This window comes from Gouania willdenowi, chromosome 12 (genome assembly GCF_900634775.1).
Source record: "Gouania willdenowi chromosome 12, fGouWil2.1, whole genome shotgun sequence".
Classification (NCBI taxonomy): domain Eukaryota; kingdom Metazoa; phylum Chordata; class Actinopteri; order Blenniiformes; family Gobiesocidae; genus Gouania; species Gouania willdenowi.
This window is the reverse complement of record NC_041055.1, coordinates 1,237,626-1,251,555: the sequence shown is the minus strand read 5'-3', so window position 1 is coordinate 1,251,555 and position 13,930 is coordinate 1,237,626. Positions and strand designations below refer to the sequence as shown.

At 41.0% G+C, this 13,930-nt stretch overlaps 1 protein-coding gene across 4 annotated transcripts in view; it reads right to left on the bottom strand.

Moving 5' to 3' along the window:
- Positions 1 to 3,435: 3,435 nt before the first annotated feature.
- Positions 3,436 to 13,930, bottom strand: part of adamts6 (ADAM metallopeptidase with thrombospondin type 1 motif, 6) — a 76,953-nt gene continuing 66,458 nt past the window's right edge. For 3 of the 4 annotated variants that reach the window (XM_028463309.1, XM_028463310.1, XM_028463311.1), the window contains 3 exons: positions 13,082 to 13,258; positions 8,656 to 8,812; positions 3,436 to 5,650 (listed from right to left, as the gene is read on the bottom strand). In XM_028463309.1, the coding sequence (XP_028319110.1) occupies positions 5,541 to 5,650; positions 8,656 to 8,812; positions 13,082 to 13,258 (444 nt within the window). In that variant the 3' untranslated portion in view covers positions 3,436 to 5,540. Of the gene's footprint in view, positions 5,651 to 8,655; positions 8,813 to 13,081; positions 13,259 to 13,930 lie in introns of those variants that run through there. The other variant, XR_003675268.1, reaches the window with a different exon arrangement.

Below are 13,930 nucleotides of genomic sequence, written 5' to 3'. Positions count from 1 at the left end.
AAACGACTTTGTGCAAAAAACAAAAGCTAAACGTGTCAGAAATTAAAAGATGAACGTTTGGATTTGATTCATTTTTAGGGATCAATGTGAGTCATTTATTCAATTGATTTGGTTCTTTAAAAAAAAATATATATATATATTTTAATATTATTGTTATTAATCATTATAATAAGTTGTTTTTATTTTTAATATTATATTAGTATCATTATTGTTTTTTTAAATATTTTTTAGTATTGTCATTAATATAGTTTTTTTTATTTATTATTAGGATCATTATTATTTTTATTTTTTATATTAGTATTATCATGATTATTGTTTATTATTTTTTTATGTTAGTATCATTGTTTTTTATTTTTAATATTAGCATCATAATTGTTTTATTTTTTTATATTAGCATCATAATTGTATTAGTATTGTCAATATTGTTTTTTTTAATATTAGTATTATCATTAGGATAATTAATTTTAATATCAGTATCATTATTATTGTTTTTTTACTATTATTATTTAAATTTTACCCAGATGGTCTGAGTCCTGGTGGTTGATTTAGTTTCTGAGTGAATCGATTCTTCTGAATCCTTGAAGCGAGTCATTTTTATTCTGACTTCTCATCTTTAGTGTGATCAGCTCCTCTCAGAGGATCCATGAGTCATGATTCACTTCAAAGACTCGACTCTTTTTGACTCTGATCCGCTGAAATCACAGAGGAAAGAAAACCACGTTGACATTTGTAGAAACACGACCTGTCCGTGACGTGGAGTCCACATCAGGCCGTACGTTTCCTGTCCGTCACTCAGAGCATAGTGGGTGGGGCTAACACACTCAGAGCATCGTGGGTGGGGCTAACACACACACTGAGCAGCTGATAAGGAAGTGCAGAGCAGCAGCTGATTTGATGAACATGTTTGAAGGATCAGGTGGTGACAGCTCGGCTCAGGCTTCATCTGTGGGAAACGATGAGATAGCAGGTGCTAGGGTCGTGACCTTTGCAGGCCACGCCCCCATTCTTGCCTGTCAGAGCCTGTGGAAGGTGGCGTGCACTTTGTCCTACCACAGCGCCTTTGATCTAGCTAGTGTGTGCTAATCCTCACACACAAACACGTCATAGCCGCTAGCTCGTAGCTGCCATGTGTCATCGCCGTGACGACGCAGCACATGTTCAGCTCTGACACGAAGCATGAGCTGCTCAACGTTTGTTTAGTCTGGAAGCTTCTCATCACTCAGCACAAATCTGCACAAACCCAAACACGTTAGCTTCACTCCTCACACGTAGAAGATTAAACCAGTGGTTCTCAACCTTTAAAGACCCGTGACCCCCAAAATAAAGGTCCCAGAGAGCGGGGACCCCCACTGTAGCTGAACATGAACATTGAAGAACAGTCATGTGGAGACAGGACCATCTATAAGGGGGAATAAAGGAGAGATTTTTGGGGTCCATCCATAAAGTCAGTAAAATGATGGTCTATTGTTCTATGAATCTGTGATAACCACATTTATTTATTCATCTGAATAATATCCACTGTTATCCAGGAACATTTATTATTATTATTATAGTCATCTTAAAGATGGAAATCATTGTTTTAATCACTAATAGTGACCAAAGTTCAAAGTGACCAAAAACACATAAAACAACCAAAACACACTGAGTAATGATAAAAAATACACATAATGACAGAAAAACACACAAAAGAACAATAAATTACACTAAATGACAATACTAAAACACATAAAACAACAACAGAAATGCACAAACAACTCCAAAAACACATAAAACAAGAACCAAAACACACTGAACCTATAAAATGGTGGAAAAGGTGGTGAAATGGAATTTTAAAAACCACAGAAATTGGTTAAAAGTTGCAAATTAGACCAAATTTCACATATGCTGACTCATTATTTTAACCTCTTTTCACTATATTTCATGATTATTTTTGCCAGTTTAAAGTAATTGTTTCAATGTTGACACTTTGAACCCTTTTTACCACTTTTTCTGTCCGCCTAATGTTAGCATTAACCTAGCGTTAGCATTAGCCCAGCAATAGCATTAGCTTAGCAATTGCATTAGCCTAATATTAGCATTAGCCTAGCATTAACATTAGCTTAGGAATAGCCTAATGTTACCATTAACCTATAATTTGCATTAACATTAGCTTAGCGTTAACAATTACCCAGCAATCGTATTAGCCTAGTGTTAGCTTTAACCTAGCGTTAACATTAGCCTACCGTTAGCATTAGCCTGGTGTTAGCTTAATGTTAGCACTAACCTAGCATTAACATTGGTCTAGTGTTAGCATTAGTCTAGCGTTAGCATTAATCTAACGTTAGAAATAGTGTTTGCCTAACGTTAGCATAAGCCTAGCATTGACATAGGCCTAGCATTTACCTTGCATTAGCAATAACCTAGCATTAGCTTAGTATTGGCATTAGCCTAGCATTAGCACTAACCTAGCATTAACTTAACATTAGCTTAGCAATAGCATTAGCCTAATGTTAGCATTATCCTAACATTAGCACTAACCTAGTATTAGCATTAGCCTAGCAATAACTGCATTAACAATAATGTTGAAAAAGTTGAAAAACTAATGAATGCACACATTAATAGATAAGTATGAAATATCAACATGCACATTTCATGATATATTAAATATCTTGTTGATATAAAAATAACATTTTCTAATGAATAAAAAGTGAAACAAAAGAGGGCGGAGTCTGTTCAAAGCTTTATTGAATCTATTTATAAAAACATGGTGAAGGGTGTCTTTCTTCTCACTTTGACTATATTTCAGTTCCCATGCAGTGAAATAAACGTACAGGTGACACGATGCAATAAATTAGCATATAATTTACATTAGACAAACGTAACAGTGTAGCAACATTAATACTGAATACAAAATATATGCCACATAATAATCATCACACGATGCTTCTCGTTTCCTTTGCATTTTGTGACGTTCAAAGATCTGAGTTCACAGCAACAACTGATCTGCTTCACTTCTCACGAGTTCGTCTGAGCACCATCACTAACACTGCGTCTGTCGTTATTTAGTCCCAACAGACAAAATACCAACGCATGGTGTGTTTTTTGTGTATATTTTTGGTTTGATTTGTTTCTTATATTTGTACATTATCGTAGGAGTTCTTATTATTTTTCTTCCGCTGCTCCTTTTGTCCTGGAACGACACGTATGTCATCTCATAGGGGCATTTTTTGGAGCCAAAATGTCAAGGTCAAGGTCGCGACAAGTGTCTAAAACCAAGATTTGGTAGGGGTCAAAGTTTACGACGTCACAAAAAAAAACCCCAAAAATTACTTTTTTCCCTATAACTTGGCCACAATTTGAGATCCAGTGCTGGTACCATTGAACAACATTTCCTTTCAATGTGTGACCTTGACCTTCACTCAAGATCATATTTAGGGTCAAGGTCAGTCTTCTTTCTTTCCTGCATTATTACTTTCGATTTAATTAGTAAAAAGAACAACATAAAGGGACATTACACAACAACAAAATACACACAATAAGATGTCTTTCACATGAACAATTCTATTTGTCAATTTTCAATTGACAAATACGTATTTACCTTGTGAATACAGGTCTCGCCTAGTTTATATCATTATTATTATTATTATTATTATTAACACCTAACCCATTTCCTTCTTTCCTAACTCCATCTACATATTATTATTTGTTATTTTAATCATTTTAAATTTGCTTTAATTCATAAATTTTACTTTAACCCACAATTTATGCTTGAACCCAACCAAAGAATATAGGAAAAAGCTTTAAAATTCATTTATTAATTATATATTTATAATAATAATAATAAAAAAAAAAAATTTTTTTTTATTATTTTATTTTGTTTGAAATATTTGAAATTACTTTTACACTTGTATTCTAACGAAGGGAGGTGTGTACGTTTTTATTTAAAACTCCTCTGACCACGATCATTATTTTATATTCATACATAAATCTTGAGTTTTTGGGTTCGGAATGATTTCATCCTCAGAGATTCTGTTCGTTGGGATTTTGTCTGGTCATCTTTTCTGAGCGCCTCGTTCTAAACGCGTCACACCTTGACCTCCATCTCTCACATGGCTCGTCCTCCTGCTCCTCATGGCTGTGAGACGTTCCCCTACAAAGTAAAGTCCCAGTGTGAGGTATAAACACACGTGTGCGGTTCTGATCCAGACGTACACGTGAAAACAGAGAGCAGAAAGCACCGGACCCTGGGTCCCAGGGTCACAATGGTAAACAGGTACACGAAGCCAGCACCATTACAGCGTGTGTGTGTGTGTGTGTGTCTCATTCACTATCACCATCCTCTACGACACTGATAGTCATGTTTTTGGAGTTTTTTGTGTTTTTATCTTGTTTTGTGAATTTTCCATAAATTTGTGTATTGGATTTTGTTGTCCTCATGTGGGCCACGAGCCACCAGTTGATCACCATACCACAGCTTTGATAATGACACTGTCATAGAACATGCAGGACAGCAGCTCTCCAGGACAACACTTGATAGAATTAAGGATAAAGACATTTAAAAAACAAAACAAAAAAAGCTTTTTGTTTTCCTTGGTTCTAGATAGGATGTGGAGCATAGATCTGCAAACATAGAACAGACTCCTTCACAATGACTCCTTCAGTGGTGGTGTGTAGTAGATCAGAATAGAAACGCTCTGTGTTACACTTTGTGTTATTAAGTTCCAGCACTGATGAAATAAGTCACATGACACGACAGTAGGCGACAATCTACAATAAATATACAGTACCGTGAGTCCAAGTCCAGCCTCTGAAAAATGAGAACTAAAGTCTGTTTGCACCGCAACGGTTCGACGGCGGAGCACAGGCGCCCCACCCCACCCCCTGCTTCCTGCGGGTAACGCCTCCAGCACCCGGCACTCCCTCTGCGTCCTGCGGGCCTCGCCTCCAGTACACGGCGCTCCCTCTGTGTCCTGTGGGCGGTGCCTCCAGCATACGGCGCTCCTCCTCGTCCTGCGGGCAGCGCCACCAGCACGCTGCACTCCCTACTCGTACCGCGGGCAAAGCTTCCAGCGCACGCCCCTCCCTCTGTGTCTTGTGGGTGGCGCCTCCAGCGCACAGCTCTCCCTCTGCATTCTGTGTGCCGAGCCCCCAGCGCACGCCCCTCCCTCTGTGTCTTGTGGGTGGCGCCTCCAGCGCACAGCTCTCCCTCTGCATTCTGTGTGCCGCGCCTCCAGCGCACGCCCCTCCCTCTGTGTCTTGCGGGCGGCACCTCCAGTGCACGCCCCTCCCTCTGCGTCCTGCGTGCGGCGCCTCCAGCACACAGTGCTCCCTCTGCATCGTGTGGGCGGAGCCTCCAGCGCTTTGGGATCCATGGAAGGGGAACGCTGACAATCATTCCTTATTATTGTAATAAAAATATCCTCGTCGGCTGCCCCTCCCCCGCTGCTGTCCACTTCACAGAAGTGACAGGAAACGCCGTGCGAGCGTCTTTTCTTCGTCCGCGCCGTAGTACGCCGCGTGTCCGGCTTCAGTGGTTTCCACGGCGGCGCCACGCCCCGCCCTCAATGGCCCTGACACGTCTTGCAGCACATCTGTCTGAAGTACGCTCGGCTGCAGAACTTGAACTTCAGCACGAGTGGACAGTACGCCACTTTGTTCACGTCTTTGCACTCTGAGGAGAGAGAGAGAGAGAATACACTGGTTACGACACAGGAAAAAGAACACAAACGTGACTGTATCTGATCTGATGGTCACATGATCAACATCCATGTCAGCATTAGAATAATGACCAATCAGAGCATTAACACATGACCCCACCCCTCACACTGGTAACTCATTCACAGCTGGAAGTGATGCACGTCTCCATTTCTTCAGTTATTGTTTATTTTTGTATTTGTCATTTTGTGTTTTTGTTGTCGCATTGAATATCTTCTTCTCATTTTGTATGTATTTTGTTTTCATTTAATGTACTTTTCTGTCATTTTGTTTATTTTTGTTATCGTTTTGTGTCTTTTTCTGTAATTTGGTTATCGTTCTGTTTGTTGTTTTTGCAGTCGCTTCTATGTGTTTTTGTTGTCATTTTGTATATTTTATTCTCATTTTGGATCGGGCAGTAGTCCAAGGCGGAAGCCTTGACGATCTGATCCCCGGCTACAGAAGCTGGCTTTAGGGACGTGGAATGTCACCTCTCTGACAGAGAAGGAGCCCGAGCTTGTGGTTGAGAAGCTCTGACTACATATAGTCGGTCTCACCTCGACACACGGTAAGGGCTCTGGAAGCAGCCTTCTTGACAGGGGTTGGACTCTCCTCCACTTTGGAGTTTCCAATGGTGAGAGGCGCCGGGCTGGGGTGGCAATACTTGTTGCCCCCCGACTCAGTGCCTGTACGTTGGAGTTTACACCGGTAGACAAGAGGGTAGCCTCCCTCCACCTTCGGGTGGGGGGACGGATCCTGACTGTTGTTTGTGCTTTTGGGCCAAATAGCAGCTCAGAGTATCCACCTTTCTTGGATCCCTTAGAGGGAGTACTGGAGAGTGCTCCTTCTGAGGAACGACAGTGAGACCTGGAGGGGCGTGATTGGGAGGAACCCGAGCAGTGCTTTGTTATTGGACTTCTGTGCTCGTCACAGACTGTCCATAACCAACACCATGTTCAGGCATTTGGGTGTCCATACTGTATGTGCACTTGGCACTAGGACACCCTAGGCCGCAGTTCGATGATCGACTTTGTTGTCGTGTCGTTGGACTTGCGGCCACATGTCTTTGACCCTTGGGTGAAGAGAGGGGCGGAGCTGTCAACCGATCACCACCTGGTGGTGAGTTGGCTCTGAAGGAGTCCTATCGGGCCTTTTTCGCCTGTGGGACTCCAGAGGCAGCAGACAGGTACCAACGGGCGAGTGCAGCCACGGCGGTCGCAGAGGCAAAAACCCGGACATGGGAGGAGTTTGGAGAGGCCATGGAGAACGACTTCCGGTCGGCTTTGAAGAGGTTCTGGACCACATCCAGCATCTCAGGAGGGGGAAGCGGTGCACTGTCAACATTGTGGATGGTGTGGATGGTGGGCTGCTGACCTCGACACGAGACGTTGTGGATCGGTGGAAAGAATACTTCGAAGACCTCCACAATCCCACTGACACGCCTTTCGATGAGCCTGGGGACCCAGGAGTGGACTCTCCTATCTCTGGGACTGAGGTCGCCGAGGTGGTTAAAAAGTTCCTTGGTGGCAGGGCCCCGGAGGTGGATGAGATCCATCCAGAGTTCCTCAAGGCTCTGGATGTTGTGGGGCTGCCATGGCTGACACAACGCTGCAGCATTGCATGGACACTGGGGGCAGTGCCCCTGGATTGGCAGATCGAGGTGGCGGTCCCCCTTTTTAGGAAGGGGATCACACTCCTCAGCCTCCCAGGTAAGGTCTATTCAGGGGTACTGGAGAGGAGGGTCCGCCGAATAGTCGAACCTCAGATCTAGGAGGAGCAATGTAGTTTTCATCCTGGTCGTGGAACTGTGGACCAGCTCTACACCCTCAGCAGGGTCCTCGAGGGTGCATGGGAGTTTGCTCAACCAGTCCACATGTGTTTTGTGGACCAGGAGAAGGCATTTGACTGTCTCTCGGGGACTCCCTTGGTTGGTCCTCCAGGAGTATGGGGTATCGGACCCCCTGATAAGGTCTGTCCGCTCCCTGTATGACCGAAGTCAGAGCTCGGTCTGCATTGCTGGCAGTAAGTCGAACGCGTTTCCAGTGAGGGTTGGACTGGAGAGTCTCTCGGCTGACCTGAGAATGCCTCGGGATCCCCCGGAGGAGCTGGAAGAAGTGGCCAGGGAAAGGGAAATCTGGGCCTCTCTGCTAAGGAGGCAACCCCCGCGACCCGGCAACGGCTAGATGGAAGAAAATGGATGGATGGATTATTCTCATTTTTTATGATTTAGTTGTGGTTCTTTGTGTTCTTTGGGGGCAGCTGAGTAGCTCTAAAGTAGATGTGACTCATAGAGTTGAGTTAAATGTTGTTCAGTGATACTGAATATAATCGTGAAGTAACCGTGAGTTTTATTTCCCTTTAAAGGCTGAATAAATGCTATTGTTGAGAACAGAGAGTACAGCTCAGAGCCTGGCCTCGTTCACTCACTGGGCTGGCTGCCATCACACACACACACGCACACACACTGAGAGCGTTAGCTGTAGAAGCCTTATCATGATCTGAGTGTCTTCCCTTATTAGGCCTCCACTCTGAGCTCAGCAGAGCCAAATGAAACCAGACGTTGCCTCACTGCTGTCCGTGAAGCAACAATTAGCTCGCGGCTAATCCCATTAGCCGCTAGCCATTAGCCTGTAAACGCTGCTCACGTTTTCCATTCAGCCTCATCCAAATGCCCTTCACCGTGAATCTGAATAAGCATCCATCATGTGTGAGCGTAAACGGAGACGGAGGAGCCCTCCTCTGTGGGAAGATCAATGCAGCTGTGTGTGTGTGTGTGTGTGTGTGTGTGTGTGTGTGTGTGTGTGTGTGTGTGTGTGTGTGTGTGTGTGTGTGTGTGTGTGTGTGTGTGTGTGTGTGTGTGTGTGTGTGTGTGTGTGTGTGTGTGTGTGTGTGTGTGTGTGTGTGTGTGTGCGTGGCCCAAGTGCTCTGAGCTCATCATTTTGAGCCTCATTGAACACGTGCTGCTGCTTGGTACCATCTTACCGTCTCCGTTGGCGATGGGCGTGGCCTCACACTTGCTGTCACACTGCTGCATGGTGGAGGGTCGGAGGGTCTCTGGACACTCATTGGACGGTTGCCCCGTGTAGGACAGACACTGGACCGTCCTCATCTGCTGGCCCAGGCCACACTGAGCAGAACACTGGAACAAACAGGAGACAACAGGCCTTAGTGACACACACAATTACATTTTTCAGTTCCAATTACTAATTCATTATTAATTATCCTTGTTCAATTACAATTCAGTTACCATCATTTAGAATTAAATTGTGATTATTATGTTTCCCCTGAAGTTCAATTACAATTAATCACAATTACTGAGCCTTTAATAAATAAGACAATAAAACGTAACTTTCCTCATGTGTTAGCTTTCTGTTAGCATCTCTAATGCTAACAGGTCCAAAATCAGCTGTAAAATACACTGTAAAATATTATCTATCTAATTAGTTTTTTATCCCAAGTTTTGTGTTAAATTAAATTATAATTGGCAGATTTTACATTATTGTCATGAACAAGATCTGTATTTGCAAGACAAATTCAATTCAATTTGTCAATTGAAAATTGGCAAATATAACAACCTGTATCTGGATTTGTTGACATGTTTGTTGTTTTTATAAATGCAATTGAAAGTAATAATGCAGGAAAAACAGAATATTGACCTTGACCTTAAATATGACCTTAAGCGAAGGTCAAAGTCAAGCATTGAAAGGAAATGTTGTTCAATGGTACCAGTGGCCAAGTTATAGGACACAAGGTTTATATATTTTATTGTTTGTGACGTACATTACCTCTATGAGATGACATACGTGTCATTAGTGCTGCATTAATAGAGTAGGAGGAGTTACACGACAGGAAGAAAAACAATAATAAAAAGAACTCCTACGAGAACATTGTACAATTATCTAAACTCATTTACAATTCAATTATGATTACAACAGAAACAGATTTTTTTAAGTTATATATTTACAGTATATATATTATAATTACGTCATAATTGTAATTAATTATTAATTACGTCATTACACTTATAATTGACACACACACACAGTGTTGTGTCCTCAGTGTCTCAGTTCATGGACTAAAGCCTCTGATCCAATCAGGCGTGACACGGGATGAGTTCTCTTTCCTGATTGGACCAAACATCACTGATGGGACTTTAATGTGAACAAGTTCACAATGTCATTACAATACGTCGGTTTCACTACATTTACGAACATTTTCACTACTTTTTGTTACATCTTCACTTGTTTTTATTAGGTTAGGTATTAGGTCTCATATTTAAAGTAATTCATACATTTTTTAGGAAAAACAAACATTTGCAAACATCCAGCGTTCAATGACTGAGGAAAGTTTAATAGATTTGATTCTAATGGTTACGTTTCTTTAGTGTTGCCATGATTCTAAAAACCCTACAGTAATAATATGATTGATTGATTTATGGATTATTGAGTTTGTTCAGCGCTGCCATTGGTGCGTCGTACACGTGTTCCCATGTCACCTCCCATGATCCTCTCTGGCAGCCTCAGATCTTAGTTAGTAGTGCGTGCTGCGCTCAGTAATTAGTGAAAGAGACCTGAAGCCGTGACCTTTGACTCTTTCTGACACTTTAAGGTCACAGAGAAACCAAAGCAGAGGCTGCTCCCTCGCTTTAAAACCAAAATAAACCCAAACAAACTTTAAAACGGCTTTTGTTTTTAAATGAAAGTGTTTTCATTGAGTGACATAACGTTATAAAGTGATTCAGCTACACTGGGACATCGAGGGTTAACTGATGCTACACATCACATTTCTTCCACCCATCCATCTTCATATTCGCTTATTCCCGTTTATCAGGGTGGCGGGGGTCCGCCGGTGCCAATCTCCGGCTCTCATAGGGCGCTGGGTGGGGGTACACCCTGGACAGGGCGCCAGTCCATCACAGGGCAACATCACATTTCTTTATTTGACTAATTTCAGATTTAAACAAGTATTATTGTGTCGCATCGTATATTATCATATCTTATCGTATCGTATCGTCTTATATCAGTTCTTGCTGCACTTGATCAAATCACATCTGGACGTTATCAGATTATTTATTATTTCATCTCACAGCATCTTATCTGTTCGTATATTATCGTTACGTATTGTACTTATTCTAATTATATCTTATGGTATCGCTTTTAATCGGTCAGTGTCTCTTAGTTTGGTATCGTATCTCATCACAATAGATCGTATCTTAACGTCTTGTATCGTTTCGTATCTTGTCTTATTGCATCGTATCTGATTTTATGTTACGGTATCTCATCTTATTGTTTTGTTTAGTATCGTATTATCCCTCACCACCACACAGTGGTAGGAGGACATAGGTTTGAGCTCCATCCGTCCTCGTTAAAGTGGACAGTTTTTCTCAGAAACTGTTTAAGATACAAATACCTAATTTGTTGCGTGGCTTCAGGTTATCAATACCTTGATGGAGTTTGAAAATGAGAAGCGCGCAATTATTTTTTCCAGAGTTATTGCTGTTGTTGATGACTGTCTTCTTGTTGTATCTATCAGTATCTCTTAGTTTTGTGTTGAATCTCATCACATTAGATCGTATCTTATCGTCTTGTATCGTATCATTTTGTATCGTATCATTTTGTATCGCGTTTCTTATTGTATATTGTGTTATCGTATAATAATGTGTCGTATCTTATCTGTCTTTTAATACTATATTGTATCTTATTGCGTCTTAACATATCACATTATATCGTATGTTATCGTATTTACGACTATCGTATTGTACCGTACGGTTTCCTATCATATCGTACTGTGTCCTGTCATACCATAACGTATCTTATTGCGTCTTATCTAGGGACGCACCGATACCACTTTCCCCAAAACCGATACAATACCGATACTTGTGTACGTGTACTCGCCGATCCCGATACAAACACAAAAAACTACAAAATCATAAGTCCGATTTTATTTTCTTCTTGCTTGTTACGACAAATGTTTATACAGTATATGAGATTAAAAAAATTGTTTTAATTTAGAAAATAAGTTAGGATATTATATATACTGTATATAGATATATTACAGAAATGACAGGCCACCATTCAAAGCCATTGTTATGAGTATATCGGTGCAGTATCGGTATCGGTGCATCCCTAGTCTTACCGTATTGTCTCTAATCTAATGTTACCATTGTTAAACTCAAAGGTAGGTGAGCACAGATCTGCTGAGTCATGATTATTCCTGTAAACCGTCTTTGTTAAAGGCAGCGCGTCATCACACTGGTCACATGGAAACATTTAAACACTTGCGTAAATCCTACCAAACTAATCGTACGTGTGACAGATACAATCATGTGTGACGCACGCGTTTCTGGCCCTACATCAGTCAGCTGTGAGCGCTAAGTCATGGTGGGGGGGAGTCCAGGAATGTTGACTCCACTCCAAAGTCATGTTCCTGGAAGCTAAGGAAGGAGATAAACTCCCCACAGACGGGGTGGGGGGAGGTGGGGGGAGGGAGATATGAAAGGCACCCATCACACACTCCAGGCCTGTCGGACTCTCTCACACACACACACGCACGCACGCGCTCGGATCCTTCAGTGTCATCCAGGTGTAAATCACACTAACCATCCTTTTAAATCAGAGGTTCTCACCCTGTTCAGGCCACTACCCCCCTTTTTGGGGTCCATCCATAAAGTCAGTAAAATGATGGTCTATTGTTCTATGAATCTGTGATAACCACATTTATTTATTCATCTGAATATTATCCACTGTTATCCAGGAACGTTTATTATTATTATTATTATAGTCATCTTGAATCATGGAAATCCTGGTTTTAATCACTAATAAAATGGGTTAAAAATGACCAAAAATGGTGGAAATGGTGGTGAAATGGGATTTTAAAAACTACAGAAATTGGTTAAAAGTTGTTAATTAGAGTGGATAAAAACAGACAGAAAAAGTGGTAAAAATGGTTCAAATAATGGACATGATAAATGTTAAATGTGGATAAATTAGTAACAAAAATAAACATGAAATATGGTGGGGTAAAAAAGAGGTTCAAAGTGACAATAATGTATCATCATATGTGACATTAGGTGTAAAAGTGGTAGAAAGTGTTTATAAGTGCTGAACATGTCTGGAAAGTGAAAAAATGTGTAGAAAAGTCATTAAATGTGATGTAGAAGTGTCAGAAATGTAGCAAAAATACATGAAAAGGAGAAAAAGTGATGAAAATAGGTTAAAATATGGAAAGTTTGGTGTAGTTGCAAAAAAAGGGTAAAAATGAGCTGAAATTGTTAAAGAAAAAACAATATTCTTAGTTTCTTGAAGGCATCTGATGACCTTTTCCCAGTGTCTTGTGACCCCAGATGGGGTCCTGACCCCAAGGTTGAGAAGCCCTGTTTTCCAGGACTAAGCAGCAGAGGTGGTCCTACCTGGCCCCATTCTCCAGGGATCCAGCGAGGAGGAGGACATCGTCCCAGGCTGCAGCGGATGCGTACCGGGGGCTTGTTGTGTCCAGGGCAGTGAGGGGGGGGGAGGGTCTTGGTCAGGTCGCTGCTCTTACACAGAACGATGCGGTGCTTGAAGCCGGGGCCACATTTAGGGGTGCACTGAAGAACGAGCCACATTAGAACATCATCATTTATCACAACCATCCATTTCCATCACAGATTACATCAGATACATAAACAATCCACTAATGTTTTATACATTTACTACAAATCAACCATATGAGCTTAAAGATTTATAACTTTCACCAAAATGTGACCCCAACACTTATTTAAACCTTTTGTAAATTATAAAGTCCATCACTGTGTTTTTATCAAAACCTGTAAAACTCCTCCCACTAGTTTTTGTGTATCAAAATGTTTTACTATTAATAATTACTTCTCTTTTTAAACATCTTTCCTCTAATAACGTTTTTCTTAAGGTCACATTTAAGTACAAATAAATACATGTATTTTCATTTATTTTGTGTAGTTTCTTGTCATTTAGTGTATTTACCAATCATTTTGTGTCTATATAGAGTCATTTTGTGTATTTTTTGTGTCAACAAGTATTTTATGACTTATTTTGTGTACTTTTAGAGTTATTTTGTGTATTTTTTAGTTTTATTCTGTGATTTAGTTTTATTTCCTATTATTTAGTGTATTTGCTTATCATTATTAGTTTTTATATTTTGAATTTGACTCTTCTGTAAACAATAACATGTTTAAACATCACTTTTTCACTGATGGAACCAATAAATCATCATAATGTCAGTGCTCTGAACGCTAACAGTG